At 45.6% G+C, this 26,132-nt stretch overlaps 1 protein-coding gene across 4 annotated transcripts in view; it reads right to left on the reverse strand.

Annotated features, from left to right (window-relative positions):
- The window catches only part of Tiam1 (TIAM Rac1 associated GEF 1), a 350,431-nt gene that overhangs the window by 87,181 nt on the left and 237,118 nt on the right, over positions 1–26,132 (reverse strand). For all 4 annotated transcript variants that reach the window (XM_060370704.1, XM_060370703.1, XM_060370702.1 and 1 more), the window contains 2 exons: positions 16,569–17,016; positions 8,959–9,131 (listed from right to left, as the gene is read on the reverse strand). In XM_060370704.1, the coding sequence (XP_060226687.1) occupies positions 8,959–9,131; positions 16,569–17,016 (621 nt within the window). The remainder of the gene's footprint in view (positions 1–8,958; positions 9,132–16,568; positions 17,017–26,132) is intronic.

A 26,132-nucleotide genomic window follows, 5' to 3' on the forward strand; every position in this document is an offset into this window, starting at 1 on the left:
TTGATGGCTGCTGGGAGAGGGGAAGTCAGTTTGCCTTAATGGTGTGAGACCTGGTTTATCAATATACTCCAGGGCGGCAGGCTCTATACTGAAGAACAGTCTCCAACCGGGCTCAATGGGAAGAAAGAGAGAGAGGAGAAAGAGAGACAGAGAGGGACAGTAGAGAAAGAGAGAGAGAGAGACAGACAGACAGGTAAAGAAGAAGGAGAAGAAGGATCTAGGAGGATTTGGGGGAGGGAAACATAATCAAAATAGGTTATACAAAATGATTTTTTAAACTAGGAAATCAATCAGGAGATATTTGTAAGTGTGGGGATGCTACACTTTTTTAGGTACTCCCACAAGCCCAAAGATCTCAGTACAGGGACAGGGTCTAGCTCACCTGAAGAATGATTGGTTCAGTCACTGTAACAATAAAGTGGCTGATGTCATTGTTTTTTCCCTCCTTTTAGGGAATTTTTTACTTTTAGTATATTTTTTACTTCACTTAGCAGCTTGGCTTACAAACAAAATTCTTGTATGAGGACCCCCACATAAAATTCTTTTATGAGGACCCCCACCCCCAGCATATTATTCCATGGTGGCTGAGAATGGAAATTTTAATCAAAGAACCACTGAAGCTGTGGCTAATCACTCTGAATCTGAGCGTTTTGTGTTCATCCAAAGAACCGGCATCCAATATTAAAAATGTTGTCTTGCAAGAAAACCAGCTTACAAACCTAAAATCTCTGACAGTTGTTGTGTTTATAAAGAGAAACACATTGCCAGTGGATAAAGACCGCAATCATCTACGCACAGAAGCAGCGACTGGCAAGTGAACGGAACTGATCTGTGTGGCCTGAGCAGGGGGAGAAGATGAGGTAACAACTTTAAAGCCACAAGCAAACTCCGACTGTGTGAAACTGAAGGAGTTGCACATGTGCATATGTGTATAGAAACATGCATATCCACTCTTAAAGTATTTAGACTTCTCTTCCCTTTCAAGGCCCTTTTCTTACACCTTTTCCCTTGAAAAGCAGAGTTGAAGCTCCTCTCACAAATAATGAAAGCACCAAGCCCGCTGCCTGGATGACCCTCCTGATCTCTGCACCTCTCAGGAGAGGCCGATTCTGTAGACTGGGTTATTTTTCCTGATTTCCTTTGTTTACCTGAGTTGGGTTTTAGAGACAGGTTAAGACAGCTTATGTGGCCCAAACTCCTGATCTTTTATCCTTAGCCTCCTGAGTGATGAAGAGATTACAAGCGTGAGCCACCAAGCCTGGATACATTTTTATTTTTGTTATCAAAGGAATCCACCTGGATAGAAAAGTAATAATAAGGATTATTTTCTGAGAAAGAAAAAACACAACAGTAACAGCAGTGTTGGCAACTGCTGAGAGCAAAGTGAAGCTCCAGACAGTGCTCCCTTCTGGCTGCTCAGAATGGGGATATAAAGCTTCAGAAAGCAAAGCACGGCCCACTGAGGCTGGGTACACAAACGCCTAGCGGCCCACCAAGTGAACTCATGGCATAGAACCAGCTAAACATATTCAGATGCTCTGCAAAATTAGTGTGCCAGAGCACACCCAGCATCAGCAACAGCAGCAGCAGCAACGTTAAAAAAGGTTTATTGTTACTTTTTGTATGTGTCTTGTCTGCATGTGTGTCTGTGCAACATGTGTGTAGTGGCAGAAGAGAACACTAGAGGGCATCCCAACCCCTGGGGCTGGAGTGAAAGGAGAACCACATCCGTTTCAATCCCGTGAGGAACCTCAGCCCACCTCAGCCAAGGGGCAAGGTCATCCATTCTGATGTCATAAGGCTACATCCGTCTGTCTTTCAAGGAGTGGAAACCAAGGGGACAGGGTAGCTTCAGTGGTGCTTACCCAGCACTGCCAGGGCTCTGGGTTTGATTCTCAGCACACAGACAATCAAAGAAATAAATGGAGTTGATGTCCATTGAAGTTAAACATCATCAGTCTTTAATTAAAGACGGGCAGATGGTGAAGCCATAGGCTGGGATGGACCTGGGACTGATAGAGAGTTATGTGGAAGGCACAGAATTCCAGTGTGCTAAGAAGAGAGATTGTTCTGGAAGCACGCAGAAGCAACATGCTGTGCTGTGTGAATGTGTGCCACGGTACTGGACTGGGCACCTACACAAATGACAAAGATGGGATTCGTTTATGTATATTATATAACTAGAAAAAGAAAGAGAGAGAGAATTCATTCAGAAACAAAAGGGGAGCCGAGGCAGGAGCATAGCTGGCCAAGTGCTTGCACGAAAGCATGAGGAGCTGAGTTTGAGCCCCAGCACCCTTGTACAAAGCTGAGTGTAGGGGTGCACGCTTGTAACCCCAGCGCTCAGAGAGGAACACAGGCAAACCCAGGGCATGATGGCCAGTTGGGCCTAGCCTAATCAAAGAGCTCCAGGCCAATAAAAGACCCTGTCTCAAAAAATGTGGAGATCTCTTGGCTGTCCCTTGGCTTAAACACACACACAAACGTCCTACCACAAACATGAGAATAAATAAATAAAATACAATCAATCAAAGGAAGAGGAAAATGTCAGTCCTCCAGAGCTAGAGAAACATGTGATGACAGGTTTATAAAACATTTAGCCATCAGCCCCTTTAACCACTAACCATGTCTCAGCCATCTCCCTCTAAAACCTTGTCAGTGGCTGAAGGCATTTCCATTAGCGACAATTTTTACTCCTGCTGTCCTGTCTAAATAAAACAGAAGCCCCTGCCATTCTCTGTCATTAAGCCGAATCCATTTCTGAGCAGAACCATTCACTAAATGAGCTGTGGAGCAAAGTTGGTCCTTCACAGCAGCACAGGGGAGCACGTGCTGATGAGAGGGTAGGAAACCTGTGTGCTGACCGCTCTCAATGGCTGCTTCTGGGGAGAGAAGTCTTGACACACCTTCAGTTCGCCGGCTCAAGAGCTCTGACTTAGTGCAGTGGGTCCAGGGTGGCCTCTCCACAGACTACATTCTGGCACTGAGAGACCACACATCCCCGCCCACCCCCTTCCAGCCATCCTCTTCATCATACAAATAACAGCGGACAAGTAGAACGCGGTGCTGTGATCCTTCTGCTGCCTTCTGTGGATGCTATAAATACTACATGAAGTTCAGTGAGGGGAAAAAGAGAAGTTCTTGCCAACAGATAATCAGAAAAAAAAAGAAGAAGAAGAAAAACTGTATTTGCATAAGAGCCCCTCTGTGCACAAAGATATGATGAAGCTCAGGGCTTCATTATGTATTTAAATAGATCTAGCTTCACATTATTCAATGCATGGAGGACCCTCAGTGATTTCAGATAATCAATGGTTTACGTGAGTGGCAGGCAAAGGAGGCTCATTTTAAACTGCAGAAATGAAATCCTGGCGAACAAATGCCATACCTGGAGAACTAAAATTTGGGATAAATTGAGTGGATAGAAGCACAAGTATAATTCTACAAAACCTAAACTTCTGTCTATAATTTTAAAAGAACAAAAAGGGAAGGAACAGAAGTGTCCATCATTAAGAGAAGATAAAATGAGAGCCCTGTGTGAATTCTTCGAAAACCTTCCGTCATATTCATATTTCACCTTGGTCACATTCATCCTATCTAAGAGTTTTATTAACACAAGCCTTAATTCAGTGTGCATTTTAAATATCTATAAAGGGAACTTAACATGGAGATTCTCCTGTCCCACTGGAGTCTTACCGGTACACACACATTTACTCTCTTCCTGTCCCCAGCACTTTTACAGAAGGGGACTTGAGTACAGGAGCCAGGTGCAGCTGAGGCAGAGGCTGCTGGCTGCAGACAAGGAAGTGCACAAATGCCAGCCCTGTGAATGGAAAGCACAGGACTACTGCCTGGAAACGAACATGAGGACACAAGAATGGCGACCGACTAGGCTGTGAGAGGAGCCACCACAGGCAGATGATAGCCAGGCAGGAGAGAGGTCTCCTGATTATGTACGAGCAGAGCCTTAGATCACCAGGTATCGGATGCAAGCCAGAGAGGAAAGGAGCAAGAACAGAGACTCTGAAGCGTCCCCTAAACCTATGGCATCCTCAGAAAAGCCAGAGGACCTGCAGCTGGGGAACAGCACCTGTTACACAGTGAAAACAGAGCAAGGAGGTAGAAAGAAAGGCGGTGTGCCACCCTTGTCAAAAGTCCAAACGCTGGCACTCGCCTGCGGTCCACTTAAATAACACCCACCTTTTCTTCCCTGTAAGTAGCCTGTGCTGGGTCTTGGGAAACTGACACAATAACAGAAGGGTATGCCATGCCGCTGACTTCTGGCCCTGTGATATACTCTCCATTGCAGGAGTTCTACCCCAGCCTCAGGAGGCCCCATGCTTTAGAGTGCTCTCCTTGAGGGTTTTAGTTTCCCTTCTATGGCTTGAATAGGATTCTTTGCAAAACCTCACAGTGAAACTGGTATCCAAAGTAGTTGTGTCTAGTGGAGGTACCTGGGTCAGGGGCAGAGCCCTCCTGAATGCATTAATGTCCTTGCCGTGAGTAAATTCCCGCTCTCCTGGAATTAGATTCCCTAACACAGGAGCAGGTTATCAAATAAGGGAATTACATGGCCCTGTCCCCCCCCCCCTTTTGTACATACCATTTTCCCTTTCGCTGCCTAGCAAAAGCTGAAGCTGAATATGCTGCTACCAGAACCGTTTCTAAGGTGCAGCCTGGGAGCAGGGATGCAGTCCTCAGTGCTGGGGAATCAGGACTTCTAGAACAAATCAGCACATGAATGGCCAAAGAGAAGAAAGATCTTAGATGTAGCTTGTCCTGCCTCTATAATGAAGGAGAATGGCATACGGATCTGTCATGATATCGACAAACTCACTTCAAAGGAAAAACCCTCAAAGACATTTAAAAGAGTTGTGTTTGGGCTTAGGGGAAAAGGCTACCAAATAAACGGGAAAAAACTGTGGGATAAGAGTTAAGGTAGTGCAAACTCAGAATGAATTGACAGTATGATTTGAAGTGGTGTGGGAGAGGAAAATGGATGTGGCGAGATCCTCAGAGCAGGCTGCACAGGAGGACAGGAGGCACAAGTCTAGAGATAACAAGGATGGCTCAAGAGCCTTGCACAGACAGCTCAAAGAGGAGAGGTGGCCACTACCTGAAAACCTGGCCAGATGCTATGATTAATGCCCAAACAGGAAAACAGCAAGAGTCATTGGCATAGCAGAGAACCTCCAGAACTCCCCAGGCATGGGAGCGAGGGGAGGCCAGCAGGCAGGCTGACTTACAGGCAGGCCGCTGCAGATATGATGCCCAGAGAGATCTGGCCAGTCTGTACCAGTGCCCCCTACGGTCTTTTCTACAGTCTACTTGCTGCCTTTCATGTTGTCCCCTAGCCTGCTATACCTGTCCCGGCTCTTTGTCTGTGACCTCTGTGACCTTCCCAAAGTCTGACACCCGGAAGAAGGATCCCCAGAGCCTGAGGAAACCCAAAATCTGTCCTTATTCACGGCGAAGCCATGTTCGACCACTATAAGAAGATGGTTAGAAACGGGGACTTCCCTCTGTTTCTTACAGAAGTCAAGACGGTTATGATGTTGACTGGGAATTTACTGTCTGTCAGACACTCAACCAGGTTACCCCAGTCAACCTGCTACTCAAAAGACCCATACAGATGCCATCTTTTCATGTTTCCTTTTAATATGCACAAAGTAGCATTTGAAATGTACAGGAAATAGCCTAGTGAAAATCATACCAATAAAGGGCAATCTTCTGCTAATGTCAATCTTCCCTTCACCCTTTCACATATCCAACAGCACGTGATCTTCTACTCAGTCGAGCATCTGTCTCTCTTGCCCTGACTGGTAGCTATACTCCCTAGGCATTTGGTACAGGAATCTGAAGCACAGGTTGGGAGGATGTTTCCTGCAACTGGCTGAGTTGTCAGGAATGGTGGCGTCCTCTAGGGGCAGATGAATGAACGTCAGGGAGGAAACTGGACTTTGTAAGTGGGGGTTCTGTCTCTGACATCAAGTCAGAGAAAAGGGCTCTGATTAAAATAGTCCAGAGGCAGGAGACACAGCCACACTCTGCAGACAGCATAAAACTTCTACATCTGCTGCTCTAATCTTCTCCTTCATTCCTGCCCCCACTTGTCACACAAAACCCCTTTTCTGTTTCTGGGGGTAACATGAATCTCTTCTCCAGGGCGCACGTGTGGGTATCTGGGCAGCGGGGTCGAATCAACAGCATGCAGGCTCTGGAAACAGTGTGCAGTGAATTGAGCCCTGGGGCTGAAATAACCTACAAATTATTTCCATAATCACGGCTGATCTCCCTTGCTTTAACCTCACCCCTGCACACATGGGTTTCTTTCAAATTCGGCCCCTCTGGAGTTATGTGGATTACAATAAGTAGACGGCAGAAAATGCCGTCATGGATTCCAAACAACAGTAATTTCCTCTGAAAAGGTTCATTTTTGTCCTTTATCCTACATAAGTAGCATAAAAATTCCCCATAACAAGAAGACGGAGGTTTCCATGAATACAGTCTTATGTTGCTACAGAAAGCACTTTATACAATGTGACTTATTGGGTAGATTCCATTAGCAATTTTATGGCCACGTAAGTCCTCTTAGCAGGAATTTGTGCTGAGCTGAGTAAGAAAGACAAGAGCAGGCCTTGCTGTCAGTCAGGTTATCATCTTATATGTGTGGTGAGGCAAGAATGACCCTAACCAGGCTACCACTGACATGAGTTCCCAAGGGGTGGCCTAACTGTTAGGCCCAGGAAAGGATGGCCACTCTACTGGCACCACTGCTTCCGGTCCATACAATTTTTAGGATCAGCAGTGACAGTGGTGGAACAGATGGCAAACACTCGGACAACAAGAGGATGTGGGGAACAAGGAGCTTGAGTTAGTGTCACCCTGATACTCACTGTGTACCCTGGTGGCTGCTCCTGCCTTTCTGAGCATCAACCTCCCAAATGGAGTGAACAATCCAATCAATAAATTACAACAGTCACCAAGGGATGCCCCCGCCCCCACCATTGGAGCCCTTTCAAGACAGTGATAGACTTTAAATCAGCCCATAGGAGATACAGAAAAAAAGGACAGCATTTCTAAAGAAACAAAGTATGACATCAATATTAAAGTTAGACTGTTGCATCTTTTTACGTGCATATGTGTGTGTATGTGTGCGTGCGCACACGCGTGTATAACAGTGCGGGGATTAAACTCAGGACTTCTTTCACACTCTACACACACACTACCAATGAGGCTCAGCCCCAGACCCTTGACTGTTGATTTAGAAAATGTTTCCTTGCTTCCAAGTTAACAAGGCTTTTTATAGTGAATCTTTTGAAACTGCTCGGTCATAATAAAACCAGAGAGGAAATCAACGTTCTCTTTAAGGAATCTCACGTAAGTGGCTGGGCTGATGGCTCAGAGGTTAAGTGTGCTTGCTGCCTGGGGTGGTTTAAGTGAAAATCGCCCCAACTGTCTGCTTAGTCCCCAGTTAATGAACTATTTGGAAAGGGTTAGGAGGTGTTTCACTTTGGGAAGTTCAAGGCCCAAGTCAGTCCCAGTGTCTCCATCTCTCCCTACTGCCTGGAGATCAAGAAGTAAAGCACGCACACATACATGCGTGCACACAGACATCTGGACATACAATGAATTTTGAGCAGAATAAATTCAATGACTGATTCTAGATCACATTATAAGCTACAGAACAACATCATTACAATGACAAGAGAAATGTAACTCATCACATAAGTAGGACAGCTGTAAGATGACAGTGGGCTTCTCTCAGAAGCTATGGAGGCAGTAGAATAGCCTTTTTCAATGCTTGGCGATAGGACTGGCAAGTAAGAATTACCCAGAAAAATATATAATTACCCAGGAAAAAAAAAGTATAATTACCCAGAAAAACTATCCCTCACCAATGAAGGACTGGCAAGATGGCTTTGGAAGTAAAGGTATTTGCCACCAACCACACTAACCTGAGTTTGAACCCCAGAACCCACATGGTAGAAGGAGAGCACTCACTTCTGTTAAGGTGTCCTCTGACCTCCAGACCCTTCTCCTTATTCCCACACACAAAGAAGAAAATGCACAACTGAGTTGTCAGTACTAGTGTCCACATGATTCCCCCTCGCCAAGCTGCAAAACTTTAAATAGATAGAGAGATAAATAAGGAACCATGTCACCCTCAGATAAGCAAGTGTGTTGGCATGGATGATAAAAAGCATATTTCTTCTATTTGACAAACACACTGACGTGTACCTGTGGGTGTCAGGTAGCTATAGAGTGCCTGAAATTCCTGGTTTTGTCCTGGGTGTTGACTGCGTGTTTACTTCATGGCAGCTCACTGAATGGAGAGTCTGTTGTGTGGATTCTGCCTTCTCTGTGGTCTTCATCACATTCAGGGACTAAATGAGGGAAGCCTTCCTCATGAAAAGCACAAAAAGTTCTTGCAAACTCAAAGGATTCACTATAAAAGGAAATGTTAATCTTGAAGAACAGAAGTATTTTTGTGAAACAATTAATAGTCAAGATTTCAAGAATGCAAGATAGAAAAGTTCTGGTAAGCTGAGAGAGAAAGACTATTTAGGGACAACCAGTCCTTTCTGGGCTGTAATTATTTTACCTTATGATTAATATTAGCAGAGAACACATTATGATAAGAAACTTGACAGCTCAAATCACACCGAAGTTATGGAGCTCATGATCCTATTCTGAGTGCTACTGAATGCTACTGATGCCACACCACGAAACCTGTCAGCTCACATCAAACTCAGCACCCGGCGCACACTTTTTGTGGGCCTCATATTCAAACTCTCTGCATGAGGGCTCTCATTTCTGTGATTCGTCAGGGGAATGTATTTGTCATTTAACACGTTTGTCTCTATCATGAAGAATCTCTCCACTACTTTTAAAGGTGAGGGCAGGGTACTTGCGCAAGACAGGAGAGCTCCCTGTGTAATGGAGGTCCCCACAAACCTGGAAGAGGAAGGCATCACCCAGGGAGTTGCTGAGGCAGAAGACAAAGTCCTTCTTGGGGTGTTCAGGCACAGCCTGCACGATGCTGTTCTCCACCCAGACAGCGTGCTTGGGGACACTGTTGTGGTCTATCCCAGACCTGCCATCACTCTCGTAGAAAAAGAGTGTGCAACCTGAGGAAACAGAAACAGGAGTCCGCATGAGTATTCTGTGTTCTTGGTCAATGGAAGCCGTCTAAGGGACACTGACACTAGCAGGCAGGAAAAGGCTGAATATTAAAATGTGGAGGAACCCAAGAGGTGGAGAAAACAAGGCGGTGCTTGCAATCAGGTCTATAGCAAAGTAAAGACCTTGAGTTACAGCTTCCGAAGTGGCAAGAGGGATCCTTTGTGCATGCCTTCAAGTTTTTAGAGTCCGACTTTCTGTGTCACAATATCTAGTTGCGAACACCCTTGTGGATGGGTGTCCTGACACACACCTATAACCTCAGTACTCAGGAGGTGGAGACACGTGGATCTCTGTCAGTTTGAGGCTAGCCTGGTCTATATTGAGAGTTGCAAACCAGCTAGGGACCCCTGTCTTTGCCCTCAAACAATACAGACTTTTGGGGTACCCAAGCCCAGTGGTGACTATAAACACAGCTCTACGTATTTCCCCAGGGTAGCACTATCAGGGCATGAAGACAGGCACTTACTTCCATTGGAGCTCACTCTCAAACGGCCTCCTGTGACATGCACCCAGAAATTCTGAGAAATGTACCTTTGGTGAAAACAGTAATACCAGACTTGGGGGTTCCCAGGGTAAGAAGAGATAAGTTTATGGCCTCAGAAGTGATCTATAATCTTTCTTCTGGAGTAAAACTATGTCCTGAAACAGAAAGTGTGTGGAACTCACAGGAAGGTCTTAGGGAAGTCAGAACCTTGGCCCATCTTTAAGTGTGCTGAAATGACAAGACAGTAGCAGTATTGTGATCCCTGACAGAACTAGAGGCTCACTATAAAACCAAGTCCTCGCTCACCACACATTCTCACCTGGCTCACAACTCTGGGCAACTAGAGAACTCATCCACAACTTCTACATAAGATACTCATCCACTGCACACATCTCCTTAAACCCCAGTAAAGATAAAACTTTATAGGAATTGCAAAGCCCTTGAAAGCACGATGTACTTGGTTGTGACAGGAATCTATAAAGGAAAACCAGGCACGTGTGATGTACAAAGAAGCAGATCTATGGAAAAGTCACACTGGTTAAAATGGAAAAGTCACACTAGTTACAAGGCAATTTCCCCTTCCTGTACCATTTCACACCACCATGTAACAGCTGTTGAAGGCACCATCTCAAGCAAACCAATTTGTGTAATTCACACATCATGCACACATACACACACACCAGCTCACATAAATGTTTTTAAAAAGGACAGTAAGGTGGCTTAGAAGGTTAAACATGGAACCCTAAGTTCAAAAACACACATAAAGATGGAAGGAAAGAAGTGACTCCATAAAGTAGTCCTCTGCCACACAAGCACTGTGCCCAAATATATTCACAATAGTAAGAAGGGGAGATAATACTGTACATCATTTTGAAGTCTTCTTTATAGTTAATTCCTCAAGCACTTTCTATGTCATTAAGTATTATTAGAAAATGCCAATTTTGTACCCTGCCTACAAGATATACAGGAATAAAAATAGAGACTAGCTTGAGGGAATAGCCAACGAATGACTGACCCAACTCAAGACACATATCAAGGGAGAGAGCCCACCAATGGCACTATTAAAAACACCTACTATGCTTACAGATGGAAGCCTAACATAGCTAGCTTCTGAGAGGCTCCACCCAGCAATGGACTGAAACAGATGCTGAGACTCACAGCTAAACATTAGATAGAGAGTGGAACGCCTGTGGAAGACTGGTGGGAAGGCCAGAAGGATCTGGAGGGAACAGGAACTCCATAAGAAGAACAAAAGAGCGAACTAACCTGGGTCCACGGGGGCTTGTGGAGTCTGGAGGGCCAACCAAGGACCATACAAGGACTAGTCCCAGGCTCTCTACACATATATACCCAATGGGCAGCTTAACCTCCATGTGGGTGCCCTAGGAAGGGGAGGGGTGCTGTCTCTGACATGGTCTCTGTTGAATGCATTTCAGTCATTTCCCCCTGCAGGGACTGCTTTGTCACAGCACCGAAGAAGAGCATACTCTCAGTCCTGATGTGACTTGATGTGCTAAGCTGGGCTGGTGTTGGGGATTCCTTTTTCTGAGAGGTAGGGGAGGGGGATAAGGACAGAGGAAGGGAGGATAGGACAGGGAGTAGAGGAGGGAGGGAGCTATTATTGGGATGTAAAGTGAATAAATATATAAATTTTTAAAAGAAGCACAATAAAAAAATGCTAACAATCTAATAAAAAGCTTAATTGTAACTCTGAATGGAAAGTCAGATTGTGCCACCAGTACAAGATTTAAGGGGGCTCTCATGGGGCCATAGAGAAGGTGTAGAAGGACTGAAATGGGACATTAGCCAAGTTTGAACACTAACACTGTAGGATGTGTTTTCATCATCTGTTGCACTTCATTGTGACAATAACTTAAAATGGAATATTTTTGCTAAATTTCTAGAAAAATAAAAGTTTTACCACAAAAAAAAAGAAAAGAAAACGCCAATTTTGATAGGACTCTGCCATTAAGTACAATTAAACCACTCACATATTATCCAAAACGTACATACATAAATTGAAATATATGTTATCAACTCTCCTGTCTCAATTCGTTTTGTTTGTTTGTTTGTTTGTTTGCATAGTCCTTGGGATTCTAAAGACTTCAAGGTTTCTGAGAAAAATCCACGGAGGGAGATCATCGCCTAATTGCAAGCATTAAAGTAGCTCACATATTAAAGAGAAAAATTAAATAAAAATGGAAAGAGGACACTATTCCTCTCTAAACAAAAAGTTCTCATGGTGCTGGGCATAGTGAGGCATGCCTTTAACCCCAGCACTCAGCAGCAGAGGCAAGAGGATCTCTGTGAGTTAAGGGCCAGCCTGGTCTACACAGTGAGCTCCCAGACAACCATAAAAGAGAGACGCTGTCTCCATTTCTGGCTGTCCTAACTTGGTGCCCATCCTGCAGTAACTGGTGTGTGACACTGAATCCTGTACTTTGGAATCCCAAGGCTCATGGAGTACAGACTTGGTCCCGAAGTCTTGGGGGCTGTTGGAAGGTGAAGTGGAACCTAGTGGGAGGCCTTTATGTTCCTGAAGGGCACTCAGGTGCCAGCCCTTTCTCCTTCCTCTCTGGCCACCAATGAATCAATAAGCTCTGCCACACACTCTTCCCACAGGCCCAACCAGTCACGAGCTAAAATCCCTGAAACTATGAGCCAGAGCAACCCTTTTCTGTTTATAAGTTGGACATCACAGGTATTCTGCTATAATATGAAGAGCTGATCCATTCATATTCATTTTACATTGTATTGGACAGCCCCCACTACAAAGGACTCTCTGGAAAATGCCAATAGTGCCACTGTTAGGAAATGCAGCTTTAAACAATCTTTATGAGTAGTCTGAAATGAAGGATCTATAGAGTTTTAACATCTGTTCCAACAGAAAACAAATCCTGATATGTGCATAGCCTGGTCTAAGACATAGTGTGTTCTTCCAAATACTTCCACAGTCTCTCAACATTGGTTTAGAATTATCTGTAATAGCTGGTGGTTGAAATTATTCATTTTCAATTTGTTTCACTTTTAAGACTAACACAAAGAGTCAAATTCAAGAACCACACAGTCTGATATGTCTTTGTCTTGATTGTCACTTGAACTTGACCTTTAAGCTATTAAGCTGTTGACAGCATCACTCCAGAGGGAAATCTTTTCTTCTATCCAAGAGTTCCCAGGTGTGGTGCTCTCCTCACCTGTAGCCAAGGGCTGCTAAGAAGACATTGGCACTGGAAAGGCTCTGAGTTTGTCAACAGAAAAGGGGAACCTGTCGGGATTCAATTGCAAAGGGCTTGGTGGCTCCTGTCAGGTTGTGTCACCCAGATCTGGGTCATTGGGACAGTGTGATAGCTCCCTCCTTTCATGGGCAACTCAATGCACACACTATGGCCGCCTGTGCCACTTATTCTTTAAGGAAAAGGCAAAAACAAAAGAGCTGCCTCTGCTATGGCCAAAGTAAAATGAGTCATCTCATTATTCTATTCTGTACCAAGAAATTATATTCTCAAATGCAGAATAAGAAGAGACCAGGCTGCTTTGTTAAGCCACAAATGCAGGCTCTTCTCGCAGGCTAAATCACACCCCTTCCCACATCTCCTCACTGAGTCCTAACCCCCATATGTCAGAAATGGGATACTTGTAGTCACAACCTTTAAAGAAGCAGTTAAGGTAAAGGGTTGTTATATGAGCGTCCCTTAATCTGATGGACACTGGGCACAGCCATTAGAGAGGGAAGAGCATGTGCTGAGACCCAAAGATGACAGCGGCGTCCACATCAAGGCACAAGACCTCAAAGGAAACCAACCTAGCCAACAGGACTTCAGACTTTTGGCTGCAAGAGAAGAAAGTTCTGTTGTTCAGGACATCCAGTGGTGGTCCTGTGTTATGGCGGTCCAGGCATGCTAATATGAGGACCAGTCTCTGAACTTCCTGAGTCATTAAGTAGGAAGCACCACACAGAAGGGCACCATAGCCAGCTGGGATGTGGGTGGTCTTTGTGTCAGGCTTTAAGCATTGGCAGCGATTAATAATGTGGATAATGAGAATGGGTGCTGTGTGGCACCTTCCTCCAAGGGGGAAATTACTGCATCTCGCAGGGAAGCTTGTTCTTGAGGGGTGATGAAACATCCATCCTGTTAGGACTCTCCTTGAAACCCAGCAAGAAAATAACTCAGACCTTAAGAAAGTCCCTGAAACTGACCAGATGCGCTAGGTCCTTTCCTCCCCAAACTCATAAGCAGCAAAGAGCAAACACTGAGACTCTCAGGCAGGCAGGGTTGCCTGAAGAAGCAGAGACTAGCTCAGCTGCCTGAAGAGGCCCAGGGCAACTAAGCTACAGGGAGAGATCCTTTCCTACCAGCTGAACTCCCTCCAAGCTGTGCCACAGTGCGGGCTTTCATGAGCTGACATTCATGCTGAGGTGGGCTGTTGGTAAACCATCTGTCTTTGAGTTACCCCTCCCCCATAGCCTCGTAAATGACCCCAATAAACTCATCAAGTTTATTTAAACACTTCAACTTAGGCTTTGGTGATATCCTTACTTTGGTCTGTTGCCAATTTCCTACTGGGGTCGAGCAGATGTTTGTTCATGTCTCCCCAGGAATAGCCACCCAACAGAAGTGGTACTAGAGGAAAGGGGATATGTACTTATGGTCTGGGGGGGGAGGGGATTATTTCTTCTCCAGCTCATCCCATCATAGCAGAACAGCTGGCATGACAGGGGCCCCCAGAAGCAACCCCACAGCACTTCTCCAAATGAGGCTGAGGCAGGTGGTGAGTGAGAAAGGCCAGCAATGGTTTTCCAAAGTATCCCCACAGGATAAACATCTGTGTTTTATAAGCACGATCCTATACAACATAAACAATAACGTGAGCAACAAAACAGACAGTCTGGGCCTCTGGTGACTTTACAGGAAACAGTTACCAACAAGCTTTATGGGGTATCTGTCTTGCTTTGCTGTTGTCATTATGGGTATCTGTGATGCACAGCAGAATCTATAACCTAACCAGGCACATAGGTTCCTATTTCAGCAGACATCAAAGCAAGACAAAGACAAAGAAACAAAAAAAAAGCCAGCTAGCACCACCAGTAACGGGGGCCACCCGTGTTATGACTGACCTTCGGGGTGACCTGCACACTCTCCCTACTCAGGCATACACTAGCCACACCGGGCAGAGCTCTGCACAGGCCCAGGCCTCTACACTCAGATGACCCCACAGTAACCTCCAAAGCTAATGTTAAATGATCTGGCTTTTAAACCATTACTTGATCATCTCTGGCTTCTTTCTCCTGTCTCTCTCATCTGAACCCCACCCTATCTCAATCTCAAACCTAGCTTTGTAACAACAACAACAAAAACACCTCTAAAAGTACTCATGAAATGTTTTTCTTTCTCTAACATGGTGCTCACAAATCAATTACAAAGCTCCAGTCCCATACAGGGTTGGGTAAACACACATCCCCCTTCAGGAAAGGATGCCAAATGGCAATAGGCAGAAACATGTCAGCACTATGTTTTGAGAAGCAAGCATGGTGATACCCACATCATCTGTGTGCATGCCCAAAAGTATTTCAATACATATAGCTGGACTATAAAATAGTGGCTTCTTAAGAAACAAATGATGATTTAGACATGCCATTTGCATCAGATTGAAGCCTGTAAAATCAGTGAAATTCTACCACTTAAAAAACTAAAGATTCCTCACACCATGAGCCATTTCATTGGATTAATGTCAAGGACTCTTCCCTTTACAACAGTCACTGTGTGAAACATAAACTTGAACAAATGAAAAAAAAAAATGTTGGAGGGGAATTCATGCTTCAAAACTGTCCATCAGAACCAGAATCTATGAGAAAACTGGATATGAAAAGTTCCCCTCACTGAACTATTGTATTGGTGGCTTTGAAATGTCAACTTACCACAACTTGAAATCACCTGGAAAAGAGTCTCAACTGAGTAATTGTCTCTATTAAGTTGGTCTATGAGCATGTCTAGGGAACGCTGCCTTGTTAACTGATGGAGAAAGACCCAGCCCACTGTGGGCTACACTATTCCCTAGGCAGAGGGTCATGAACTGTATAGGATGGGGAAAGTTAGCTGAGAACAAGCAAAAAAGCAGGCAGGATGGGTACATTCATTACTCTCTGTTTTTGACTGCGGATGTGATGTGATGAGCCGCTTGGATTCTTCCTTGACTTCCCCAAAATGATGGATTGTAAGCCAAATAAACTCTTCCTTCCCGGTAACACTTTTGGTTGGAATATTTTATCACAACAACAGAAATGAAACCAAGACAACCATGAAGCACAGAAAACATTGAAAGAGCATTTGCAGGGGTGGGTAACATGCCAAGAGAGTTACTGAATGAGACACATTCAATTCAGTCAGATGAATAAGCTCTAGAGGCCTGCCTACAATGTTGTACATAGAGTCAACAATAGCATATCATATACTTAAAACTGTATTAATGAGCCAGGTTTGGTGACTACCCCTGAGGCTGAGGCAGGATGATTACAAGGCCAAGTCCAGCCTGGGCAATTTGGTACCTCAAAACAAATATAAAAGTACAAAGACCTATGGGGTGTGACACAGGGCTAGGGTGGTTGTGTAACATGTAACACGTGCCAGGCCCTGGGTCCAGTTCCCAGTATTGAAAACAGAGTCAGAAAAAGAAAACCAAACCCCAAACCAGATCTTTCAGCTCTTCAGTGATGGCCCTTATCCTTACCCCAGGATTTGACTTTCAAAGAAATGTGCACCTAATGCTGTGTTTCTGCCACAACAGACTATGTTTTAAATATACAACCATGAAATATTGCATAACAACAGTCCATTATGTGAGTACCTGCAGAATGCACCCATTGGAACTCCCAGCATGCAGCTGGGCTGGCCTCCCTTACCTTTCAGGGACACCCAGTAGTGCTTCCACTTCCTCCGCGTAGCTGATTCCACCTTCTTATTCTTCTTGTGCACCAGGAAGTTCTTGACTGCCAGCGCGCCAGCCTTCCGCACGGTGCCCTGCGCAGCCGTCAGCAGGATGTCCGACTGGCCCGGGGAGCTGAGGGTTCCACTGCTCTGCTCATCGCTGTGCGCAGAGCCAGCCTCCTCCAGGCTCTCGCTGTTGGTGGTGCTCATCTCCAGTTCCCGCCTGAAATTCTCGTACACCCCCTGGCGTGCGGCATCCCCAGTGGAACTGCTGCCGCTGTCGCTGCCCACAAAGGCTCGGCCGGTGGGGGGCGAGTAGCTGGAGTTGGTGGCATTAGATCGCCTAGACAGGAGGTCTGTGTCGGTGGTAGCGCCTTCGATCCCACTGTCTGCAAACTCGCTGCCCTCGCCTGTGTTAACATCCTTGGAGAGAGAAAGGGAGAGAGAAGCAGACATGCATCACGCGCTGAAGGAACCTGGGAGCACCTGGTCCAGCCTGGGGCCCTGCAGCATAGACGGCCCACCCAGCTCCAATGATGACCGACCGTCACTCCTCACGCCTGTGCACTGCGGAGCGGCTCAGGGAAGCAAACCTTCAACCAACCACCCGCCATGCAGCCTAATGATTCAGAATGTTCAAGAAATATAAAAGGCACAGGGAACACTTCAAAGACCTTATCATTTATCTGACTTAATTAGCTAATTGGCAAGCCAGCTATTGAGATTCTAGCACAACCATGCTGAGGGAGCTCTGAGCCCTCAGCCACCCCAGCCAGCCTTGAACCCTGGGAAATTCAGCAGGGAGAATTGGCTGTTCCAGAGGTTGGGGTTACAATGCATAACTAGATCTTTACAGCTGATACTTAAAAATAAAGTAGAATAAAAGGGCTGCGTGTGAGTCTCTTTTACAATGGGGTGACTAAATCAACTGCCAGCACACCCACTCACCAGCGAGGTCTCCACGCCCCAAGAGCAGGCAAGAGTCCTCACACCCTAACGAGCCTGGTTTCCCGAAAACAGCCCCTCACTCTGCACTGTGCTAAGTCAGCCTGTGGGGCCCACAGCTCCAAGGCAGCTCTCCAGTTACTTTGCCCTTAGAAGCAGGATGTAAGGAGCCTGAAGTAGGCAACTCACTGCCTTGAGCCAAGGGACAGGGCCAGGCAACTGCCAAGATGCTGGATTATCCGCTCCCAGTGAAGAGCTGATCCTGTACTGTAGCCGAATGCTTCCGGGTCACAGGGGTAGGTTCTTAAATCGGAATCTCAATTGTCTGAAGCACCACGGGGATTTCCATAAACAATAATTAAATGATGGTAGTAATCGAGGGAAGACGGTGACAACAGGGAAGACGGTGACAACAGTGTGGGACAGGCTGGCTTTCGAGCTTGAGGGATGAGAAAGACTGACTTTTCTCAAAGGAGGACAACAGGACCCTGAGTGTGACACAGAGGAAAAGGCAAAGCAGTACACAGACTGGTCCCCATTTTGGGGACCCTTAGTCTCACAAATAACTAATGGTGATTGAAATATGTAAAAACTAAACAAATACTCTGAACTGTCATAAAAATTAATACTTTGAACTTAAATCTTTGCTGGGAGGCAGTGGGGCAGACTGAGTCACACCTGGCCCAAATGGGTGTGTTTTGTCTCTATCTCAGTCAGCCTGGGACAGTGGTTCTCAGTTCACTATTATAAAAACATAGGAGAACAATGACATGAAGTGCAGGAAAGGGTGGACCAGAGGTGGCAGCCATAGATGAGTAGCTACCAAGCATCAACTCCATTCCAAATGGCAGTAGCAAGGACTTACGGGAGACAAAGAAATCACAGACACGGCTCATCAACATGCTGTGCTGTGGTTTAGATGTGGTTTGCTGTCCAAGGGTTTGACAGTTGGAAGCCTGGTCCCTGGTACAGCAACAGTGGGAGATGTAGAACCCTTAAGAGCTGGAGTTCCTTCACAGGAGACAAACAAACAAAAAGGTAGGCCCTTGTGGGAGTTACTAAGGTCACTGGGGGTCTTACCCTTGGGAAATACCAAGGCTAGACTTTTGAAGTGATTCCTGTGAGAGTGAGTTGCTAGTCACTGGTCCCTTCAATCTCTGACTCCCTACCTCACCATGCAATCTCTCCCTCTCAGATCGACTCACACTATGATGCTATGTACCAAAGACCCCAACAAAGCCAGCAGATACTGGAACCAAGCTCTTGGACCTCACAGACTAAGCTAAATAGAGGCCTTTTCTTTACAAATTAACCAGCCTAGGGCATTTCATTTTAACAGTCAAAAACAGACCAACACACCCTGGGCCTGCTGGCCTATTACTGTGTTTTATGTTCCTCGGCGGTTCTTTGATGGTCATGAAGAACCCAGACTCAGTTAGTAAAAAAAATCCACTACACAAACAAAAAGCACTATTATCAACCCACATTCTCTCTGGCAGGGACACTTGTGTCCCTGTAGATGTAAGACAATAAGGGAATGACAATTTTCAATAGCCAAAAGCCATGGAAGACAAGAAATCTGTGAATTTCTTAAATTTGATTTTCATAGGTCTCAGTCCTCAGAAAGAGGCTGGGTCTGTATACTTGCTGTTTTTTCCCATTGCTGTGATACAGAACCAAGCAATGGACAGAAGAAGGATATTATTTGGACTTGTGGTTCCAGAAAGGTAAGATTCTGGCAAGTCCAGGAAGTGTAGCAGCAAGTAGCAAACACAACTGCTGAAACAACGGAAGCTGAGGGTTCACGATTAAACTGCAAGCAGGAAGCCAAGAGATGAACTTGAAATGGTCCTTCTTTCTTTTCTTTCTTTCTGTTTTGTTTGTGGGAGTTTTGTTTGTTTTGTTTTGTTATGTTTTTCAAGACAAGGTTTCAGTACGTAGCCCTGGCTGGCCTTGAGTTCAGAGATCAGCCTGCCTCTGCCTTCTGCCTCAACCTTGCTGAGATTAAAGGTGTGCTCCACCAAAACTAGCTTGAAATGATCTTTAACGCTCCAGTCTTGCAGTGACATACTTTCTCCAACAAGACCACCCTCCTAAATCTGCCACACAGAACCATTAACTAGGAACAAAGTATTCACATGCCTGAGACTATGAGAGAGGCTTCATTCAAACCGCCACAAGCATGTATGAAGGAACGAGTTATAGCCACTCTGAGAAGCCACGTAGAAAACAGCCAACACAGGAGCTACTTCAGGACAAAGAAGAAAGGAGATGATTCCAAACATCTTAGAAGGAACCTTACAAACCAACCCCTTAGTTAACAGATGTGAACACCAGTGCTCAGAACATCCTAAGTCTAGTTAGTGACGGATGGGAGGTTTGAACTTTCGATGCCAAGAACCTGTCCCACTGTGAAGCATGGAAGCCCTATGGCTCAACTGTGGGACAGCTTGTGACTGGGTCTTTGCCTGCATTATCAACTCCATCCTTCTCCCGCTTTGTTTAACAGTCTCTCTAGTTTTCTCTGGGGGTTGATCCTCTATTTAGTTTTAACCTGCAGAGCAAACAGCTAGAAGCCAATGGTGGAAGGACCTAGAAGAGCTGCAGAGAGGACACAAGTTAGACAGTTCTCAATGCCCATCTATGGTTCACAACAAACAAGAACACAAGCCATTCACTCATCTACAGACCTCCTTGTCTCCGCATAAGCCAAGTGCTGAGGGCTCTCTGGACACTCACCTCTATGTCACCCCTGAACATCTGCTCATGCCAACTGAAGCTATAAACTTGCAACGGTGCGGGCTGTGTGTGTTCAGCTCTGGGGTGATCACCACACTGAGTAAAGATGTGACTGCTCCAGGGAGGAAGCCACTCGGCCCCAGCTCAGCTCACATACTTCTAGAGCACATGGCTCAGTATAATGGCTGGGGAGGGTCCTTGGGCCTGCCCAACACATACCACCTCATTCCCCGTGTGACCCATTAGGTAAGATGTCAGCTGCCCTGCTCCAACCCCTATGTAGTCATCCGGGCTGTCCCAGATACCCTGAAGCCTGTCATCTAGCACAGATGATAGGTCAACCCAGCCAGGGGTACTGTTCAATATGCTTCTCTTTTCCTCACCGAGACACAAATGTTCTTCTGTCTTTCAGAAGTCCCCCCACCCCCCGCCTTTCTCAGTCTTTAGACAATTTCACAACTGAGAAATATGATTCCACCCACATGGAGAAGTACCTAGCAATCTCCAAGATTGTCTCAGCAGCAAGCAATCCCAAAGACTGACACCAGGAAGTAACAATGCCTGGAGGCTCTGCAGTTTTTGTATCAAATGCAAGATCCATCTCACCTAACTAAACTTCTCAGCATCTTGTCTCTTCTAGCCTATTTAGACAAATTCCAAGTTTTAATTTCAAAAGTCACAGGAGACTGGAGAGATGGCTCCAAGGTTAAATAAAGTGCTTGCCATGCAGGCATGAGGATCAAAGTTTGATACCACAAACCTTCATAAATGCCAAATGGGAGGAGCACTCATTTGTAATTCCAGACACACACCCACAACAAATGTGTATTCACATATGCAAAAACTTTCATACTCCCACATATGCGTGTACCCATTCACATTTGCATCCATACATGTAAAAACATGTCCATACACAAATACACATACCATACATAGATACATGGAAATTTGAGGAAAATAAAAAGGAAGGAAGAATGACTGAAGAAAGGAGGAAAGAAGGAAGAGGAAGGAAGGAAGGAAGGAAGGAAGGAAGGAAGGAAGGAAGGAAGGAAGAGGGGAGGGAAGAAAAGAAGTAAAGGTCTGTGGAGATCTAGGGGTGTAGCTCAGTGGCAGCCTTCACACTGTTGAGGATGAAGAGTAAAGCAGAGGAAATGAAAGGAAGCAGAAAGACCCAAACAGATGAAACTAACTTCTGACTTCTGCTCAGAGTCAACTGTCCCCACTAAAAATGGTGCATTGAAGAGATTTCCAGTTATGAGCACAGGCAAAGGATGGAGATGTTCTTCAATCTCACTGTCCCAAGACAAAATCCCCCCAACCAGATTTTCAGAGCACTCACTAGTTTCCATGCTATTGGCAGTTTCCCAAAATGAGTGTATATGCCTCCCTGCCGGCTGCCCGAGAACCCGGCTACGGCTCCATGTACACCGCAGCTGCCAGGCAAGGGTCACTTTTGGGCCACTTGAGCTGGGCAATGATGGTTGCTGTACCAAAATTTCAAGAGGCAAAACCAAAGCCTGTTTCTGCTCCATTAAAGACCAGAAGCACCAGCATGAAGACTAGGAACTGACGATGCCTGGCAGCAAGGCGCCTTTCCCCGGAGGACTTACAAAGACTCCAAGGGACAATTCCCTGTGCTCATGTGCAGAACCAATTTTGAAAAGCTAATTAGCTACAAAGTGCAAGGGCCCTGGGACAATTCAGAGACCAGCAGAATCAATTGGCCACTTGTAGCTATAAGGAGAATGCAATTAGAAACTGTTTTTCTTGGTCACTTTAATTTCCCTGATGGATCTGGCTTAATTCAAACACACCTATCGAGAAGCTGAGTGCACGCTATAGAATTCACTGAATCTCAGTAGTGTTGAACTGAACTAGAACTCTTGCTCCTAAACATAAAAGCCTCCTTCTCACATGCACTACACATCACCATACATCACCACACACACACACATACACACACACTCTCACTCTTTGGTTCTAAGTACCGGCTCCTAGACATACTCAGTATACTTTCCTTTAGTAATATCGGTATAGAAGGTGCCAATTCTGGGCAAAAGACTATATTGATCTGGGTCTCACTTTCTTCATATACACAATGGGGCCAGCAAGGCCTACTTTGGTTTCCTTTCAGTGCCTTCTACCCCAGACCCATGCCTCCAGCTACTGCACCTGTGTCTACTTAATGAAGCACTTCATGAGGTGCTCAGGGACCCCAACAACCCAGGAACGGTGCCGCAAACATCTTCCGCACCCTGGACATTCCAGGACAAAAATGTCAACTCTAATTGCTGTCATCACCATCTGAGGCCTTCCTTTCGTGTTAGCGCTTACACAGCATAAAAGGCACAGGCTGGCCATAGCTACAAGCTTCCGATAGCAACATGGAAGGGAGCTTGCATTGAGGAATCTGGTATAAACAAGATCTCATGAGAAAAGCATGCAGGCAGATAGGTGGGAGCTTCAAATGCTAATGAGGCCTTTAGATCATCTTCACATTCTCAAAACAGCATAGCAAATAAGAAAATGTTGACATAATCTACATTGAATTAGCAGTTATTGGGCACTGCTGATAATTGTCATTACTAACTTGCTAGAAATAGGAGACCAGCTCTCTCTTATCTTTTCTTCCCCTCCCAAGGCAGCAGCTCCATGGCTTTCTAAGTTTCCACCAGCCATTCGTCCCCTAATGATTCCCACTGGGAGCGACTCACAACTTCTCTCAATAGAACCATTGGAACTAAAACTCCTAATTTCTAAAAAGGGAATCCATTACAAGGTGGCAAGCGAAAACACTGCTTCAGGTAACTCCTCATGGGAGAGTGCTCTAAGTCCACCTGTCACGAGTCATCCTCAGCCCTTCGTCTGCTCCTCCTGGGACTTGCTTCCACCTTCCTGGACATCCTCTGTGCATCCTTCCACTACTTCCTGTACCACCTCCCAGGCCATCTTCCTCCCTTGCTAGCTGCACAATGGTAACATAGCGAGCTTCTTTCCACTAGTACAGGGCCATACACTGTTGCCAGATAAGCTTTCCTGGCATAAGAGGAAGGGTTCCAGCTCCTGTCACTCAGGACCCAGCCCAAACATCCAGCTTCAGTACTTGGGCCCTGAGTGAACCGAGACGCTCTTTCCAGGCCATGGTTTCTACAGTTCTTTCTGCCAGGAGTATCTACGTTCCTGATTTTCTACAGCCACATACCTTCCCTTTCCCTCCTGCAGTTGCCATGCCAACTCCTCTGCACCATCTCCACTTCCGCTCACCAGCCCCACCACAGCCACGTTGATTGAGCTCCTTGCCTTTCCCCAGATGGGTGAGGCAGCCTCCCACCTTACAACTCAATAGACAGCTCTCTCCTCGCCTTCAAGCCCCAAGTCTGACCTCTCTTGAGGTCACACCCTGAGCCCCCCAGTCTGAAGTTGCCTGCTACAGCCCCCACCTGGTCACCCCAGTCTTGCTTATACAGCACATCCCTTACTATTGCACTATCTAGTCTGTGCCACACACACCCCCGTTTCACCACAACTCACTCCACGAGCTCTGGAGTTTTTCTCGTTGACACATCCCAAGTGCCGAGAATAGCGCCTGGCATGGGGTAGGCACTTCAAAAATAATTACTGAATGAACTAACTGCTGCTCATTTCCCACCACTATCTCAAGAAAAGGAAAACAGTTCCTCGTGGAAAAACATTTTAGTTTGATGCAAAGGTTTAGTCATTGCCAAGCTCACCAAGGCTGTGCTAAAGTTGAGATGATGAACGAGGCTCTGCTATAAAGCTTGCATTTGCAACCTCAAGCAGCTCTGTGCGCCTTCTGCGGATACAGCCATAATTCATTTGAATTTTTTTATTTAATTTTTTAAAGTACATAACGTAAACTAAGAGGGGAAACTAGGTTCTCTGATGGACCCAGCGCTCTTGTCAGTGGGTGGTCCAACATTAGCTGGGCTCAGTTGATAAGTGAAAAGTGGGTCAGATGTTTTCGAGTTCTTCACTGGGAAGTGAAGACTCCGTCAGACCTCTGCAGCAGGCTGGCTTCCTGGCCACATCCAGCAGACCCTTATATCCCTGTTCTCAGGATGCTAACCTCCTGATTCCAGCCCTTTCTCCCCAGTTAGGCTCTGCAGCCATCACTCACACATTATCGTGACTCAATTTGAACTGAGCGGCACAGATGTTTCTCTACTGGTACACTACATCAAAAGTTTGAGGATTTCCACCAACTTGCAGTCCCAACCTCTTAATATAAATGAGTAGCAAGTCCAGCAATGGCCCCGCGACCCCCGATACCTGCAGGGGGTCCCTGCTGTTCTTCCTCTCCCAGCCCCATGCAGAGGCTGAATCCTGCATGGGACAGCCAAGCAGCACACTGTCAGCACAGAACCAGACTAGAGACTCTGATGCTCTCCAGTGAACCAGAAGTCAGAGATTTAGACACACAGGAAACAAAACCACTCATCCACACAAGTATAAAGATATTTACATGAATGTGAAATGGAACCATTCCTAATTTAAAATGAATTAATGAGCATTTCTTATATTTCTATTGCAATTACTAAAGTGATGACTAATCAAGACAGGGCCCACAAAAACAGAAGCTCCACGGTTCCACAATATCTCTGAAGTGCGTAAAGCGGCCTGAGAAGTGGCTCTGTTAGCCACTCTCCCAACTACCCGCGCACCACCCACCTCCTCCAAAAAGATCTTGGCAAAGAGTCAGACAACCTTGCTGGAAACAGAAGAGCTGGTTTTCAAAACAAATGCCTTACTGCAGAACTTATATGCCAAAAGTGAGACAAAGATGGAATTACAAAAAAAGGGGGGGGGGCAGACAAACAACCAAATCACCAGAAGGCAGAAAAGAGGGCTTTAAAAAAAAAGATATTTTGTTTCATAAGGCATAAATGTAAGAAATCTTTTTAAAGCATTTCTTTAAAAAAACCATTTATTTTTTATTTTAACTGTACATGTATATGTATACCACATATATGCAGGAGCCCACTGAGGCCAGAAGGGGGAAATTACATTCTCTGACACTGGAATCACAGAATGTTGTAAGCAGCTATGTGTGTGCTGGGAACTGAACCCAGGTCCTCTGTAAGAGCTGCCCCTAATCTTAACTGTGGGACCAGCTCTCTAGCACTTAACAAAAGGACTCTAAACCAGACATCTCTAAATGGATTTAGGGGACCCATGAACGCCAAAGATGAAATACAGAAAGGTGGCCCATGTGTTTATGCCAGAACAAAGCCCAGAAACAAAGACACAACAAAGTGTTTGGGACACAGGTAGAGATTCGACCAGCGAAGGGGGCCAGTTATCAGCTCTGGCAACACACTTATTTCTAAGTTATTTAAGCTAAGGGGTCAAACCATACAAACTCATCAAAATAAAAAATGATTTTTTTAGGAACTCAAGATCCTCTTCTGATCTAATACAAGGCTCTTTAGCAAGACCATCAACTCTGTTAGTCGCTGATCAAAGGAAATGCCAGGGACAGTGCCTACAATTTTCCTAGTCATCTAATTTGGAATGGCCAGCACTAACTCCCTTCTTAACCAACAAGGCTGTTTTTCCTCCACCTGAATTAAGGATTATAACACGTTAGTCTACAGCTATGGAAGCACCACCATATGCAGAATGCCTTGGAAGGAAGACCTGGGGTTTGAGACCTTACGCCTAATCTCTTTAGGTCACCCTTTGTGGTGGTTTGAGGAATGGCTCCCATAGGCTTATGTATTGGAATGCTTGGTCACCAAGGAGTAGCACTGTCCGAAAGGACCAGAAGGTATGGCCTTGTTGGAGGACATGTGTCACTGGGGGTTGGCTTTGAGATTTCAAAGCTACTCCCTAGT

The sequence above is a fragment of the Meriones unguiculatus genome, chromosome 17 (genome assembly GCF_030254825.1).
Source record: "Meriones unguiculatus strain TT.TT164.6M chromosome 17, Bangor_MerUng_6.1, whole genome shotgun sequence".
NCBI classification, from domain to species: Eukaryota; Metazoa; Chordata; class Mammalia; order Rodentia; family Muridae; genus Meriones; species Meriones unguiculatus.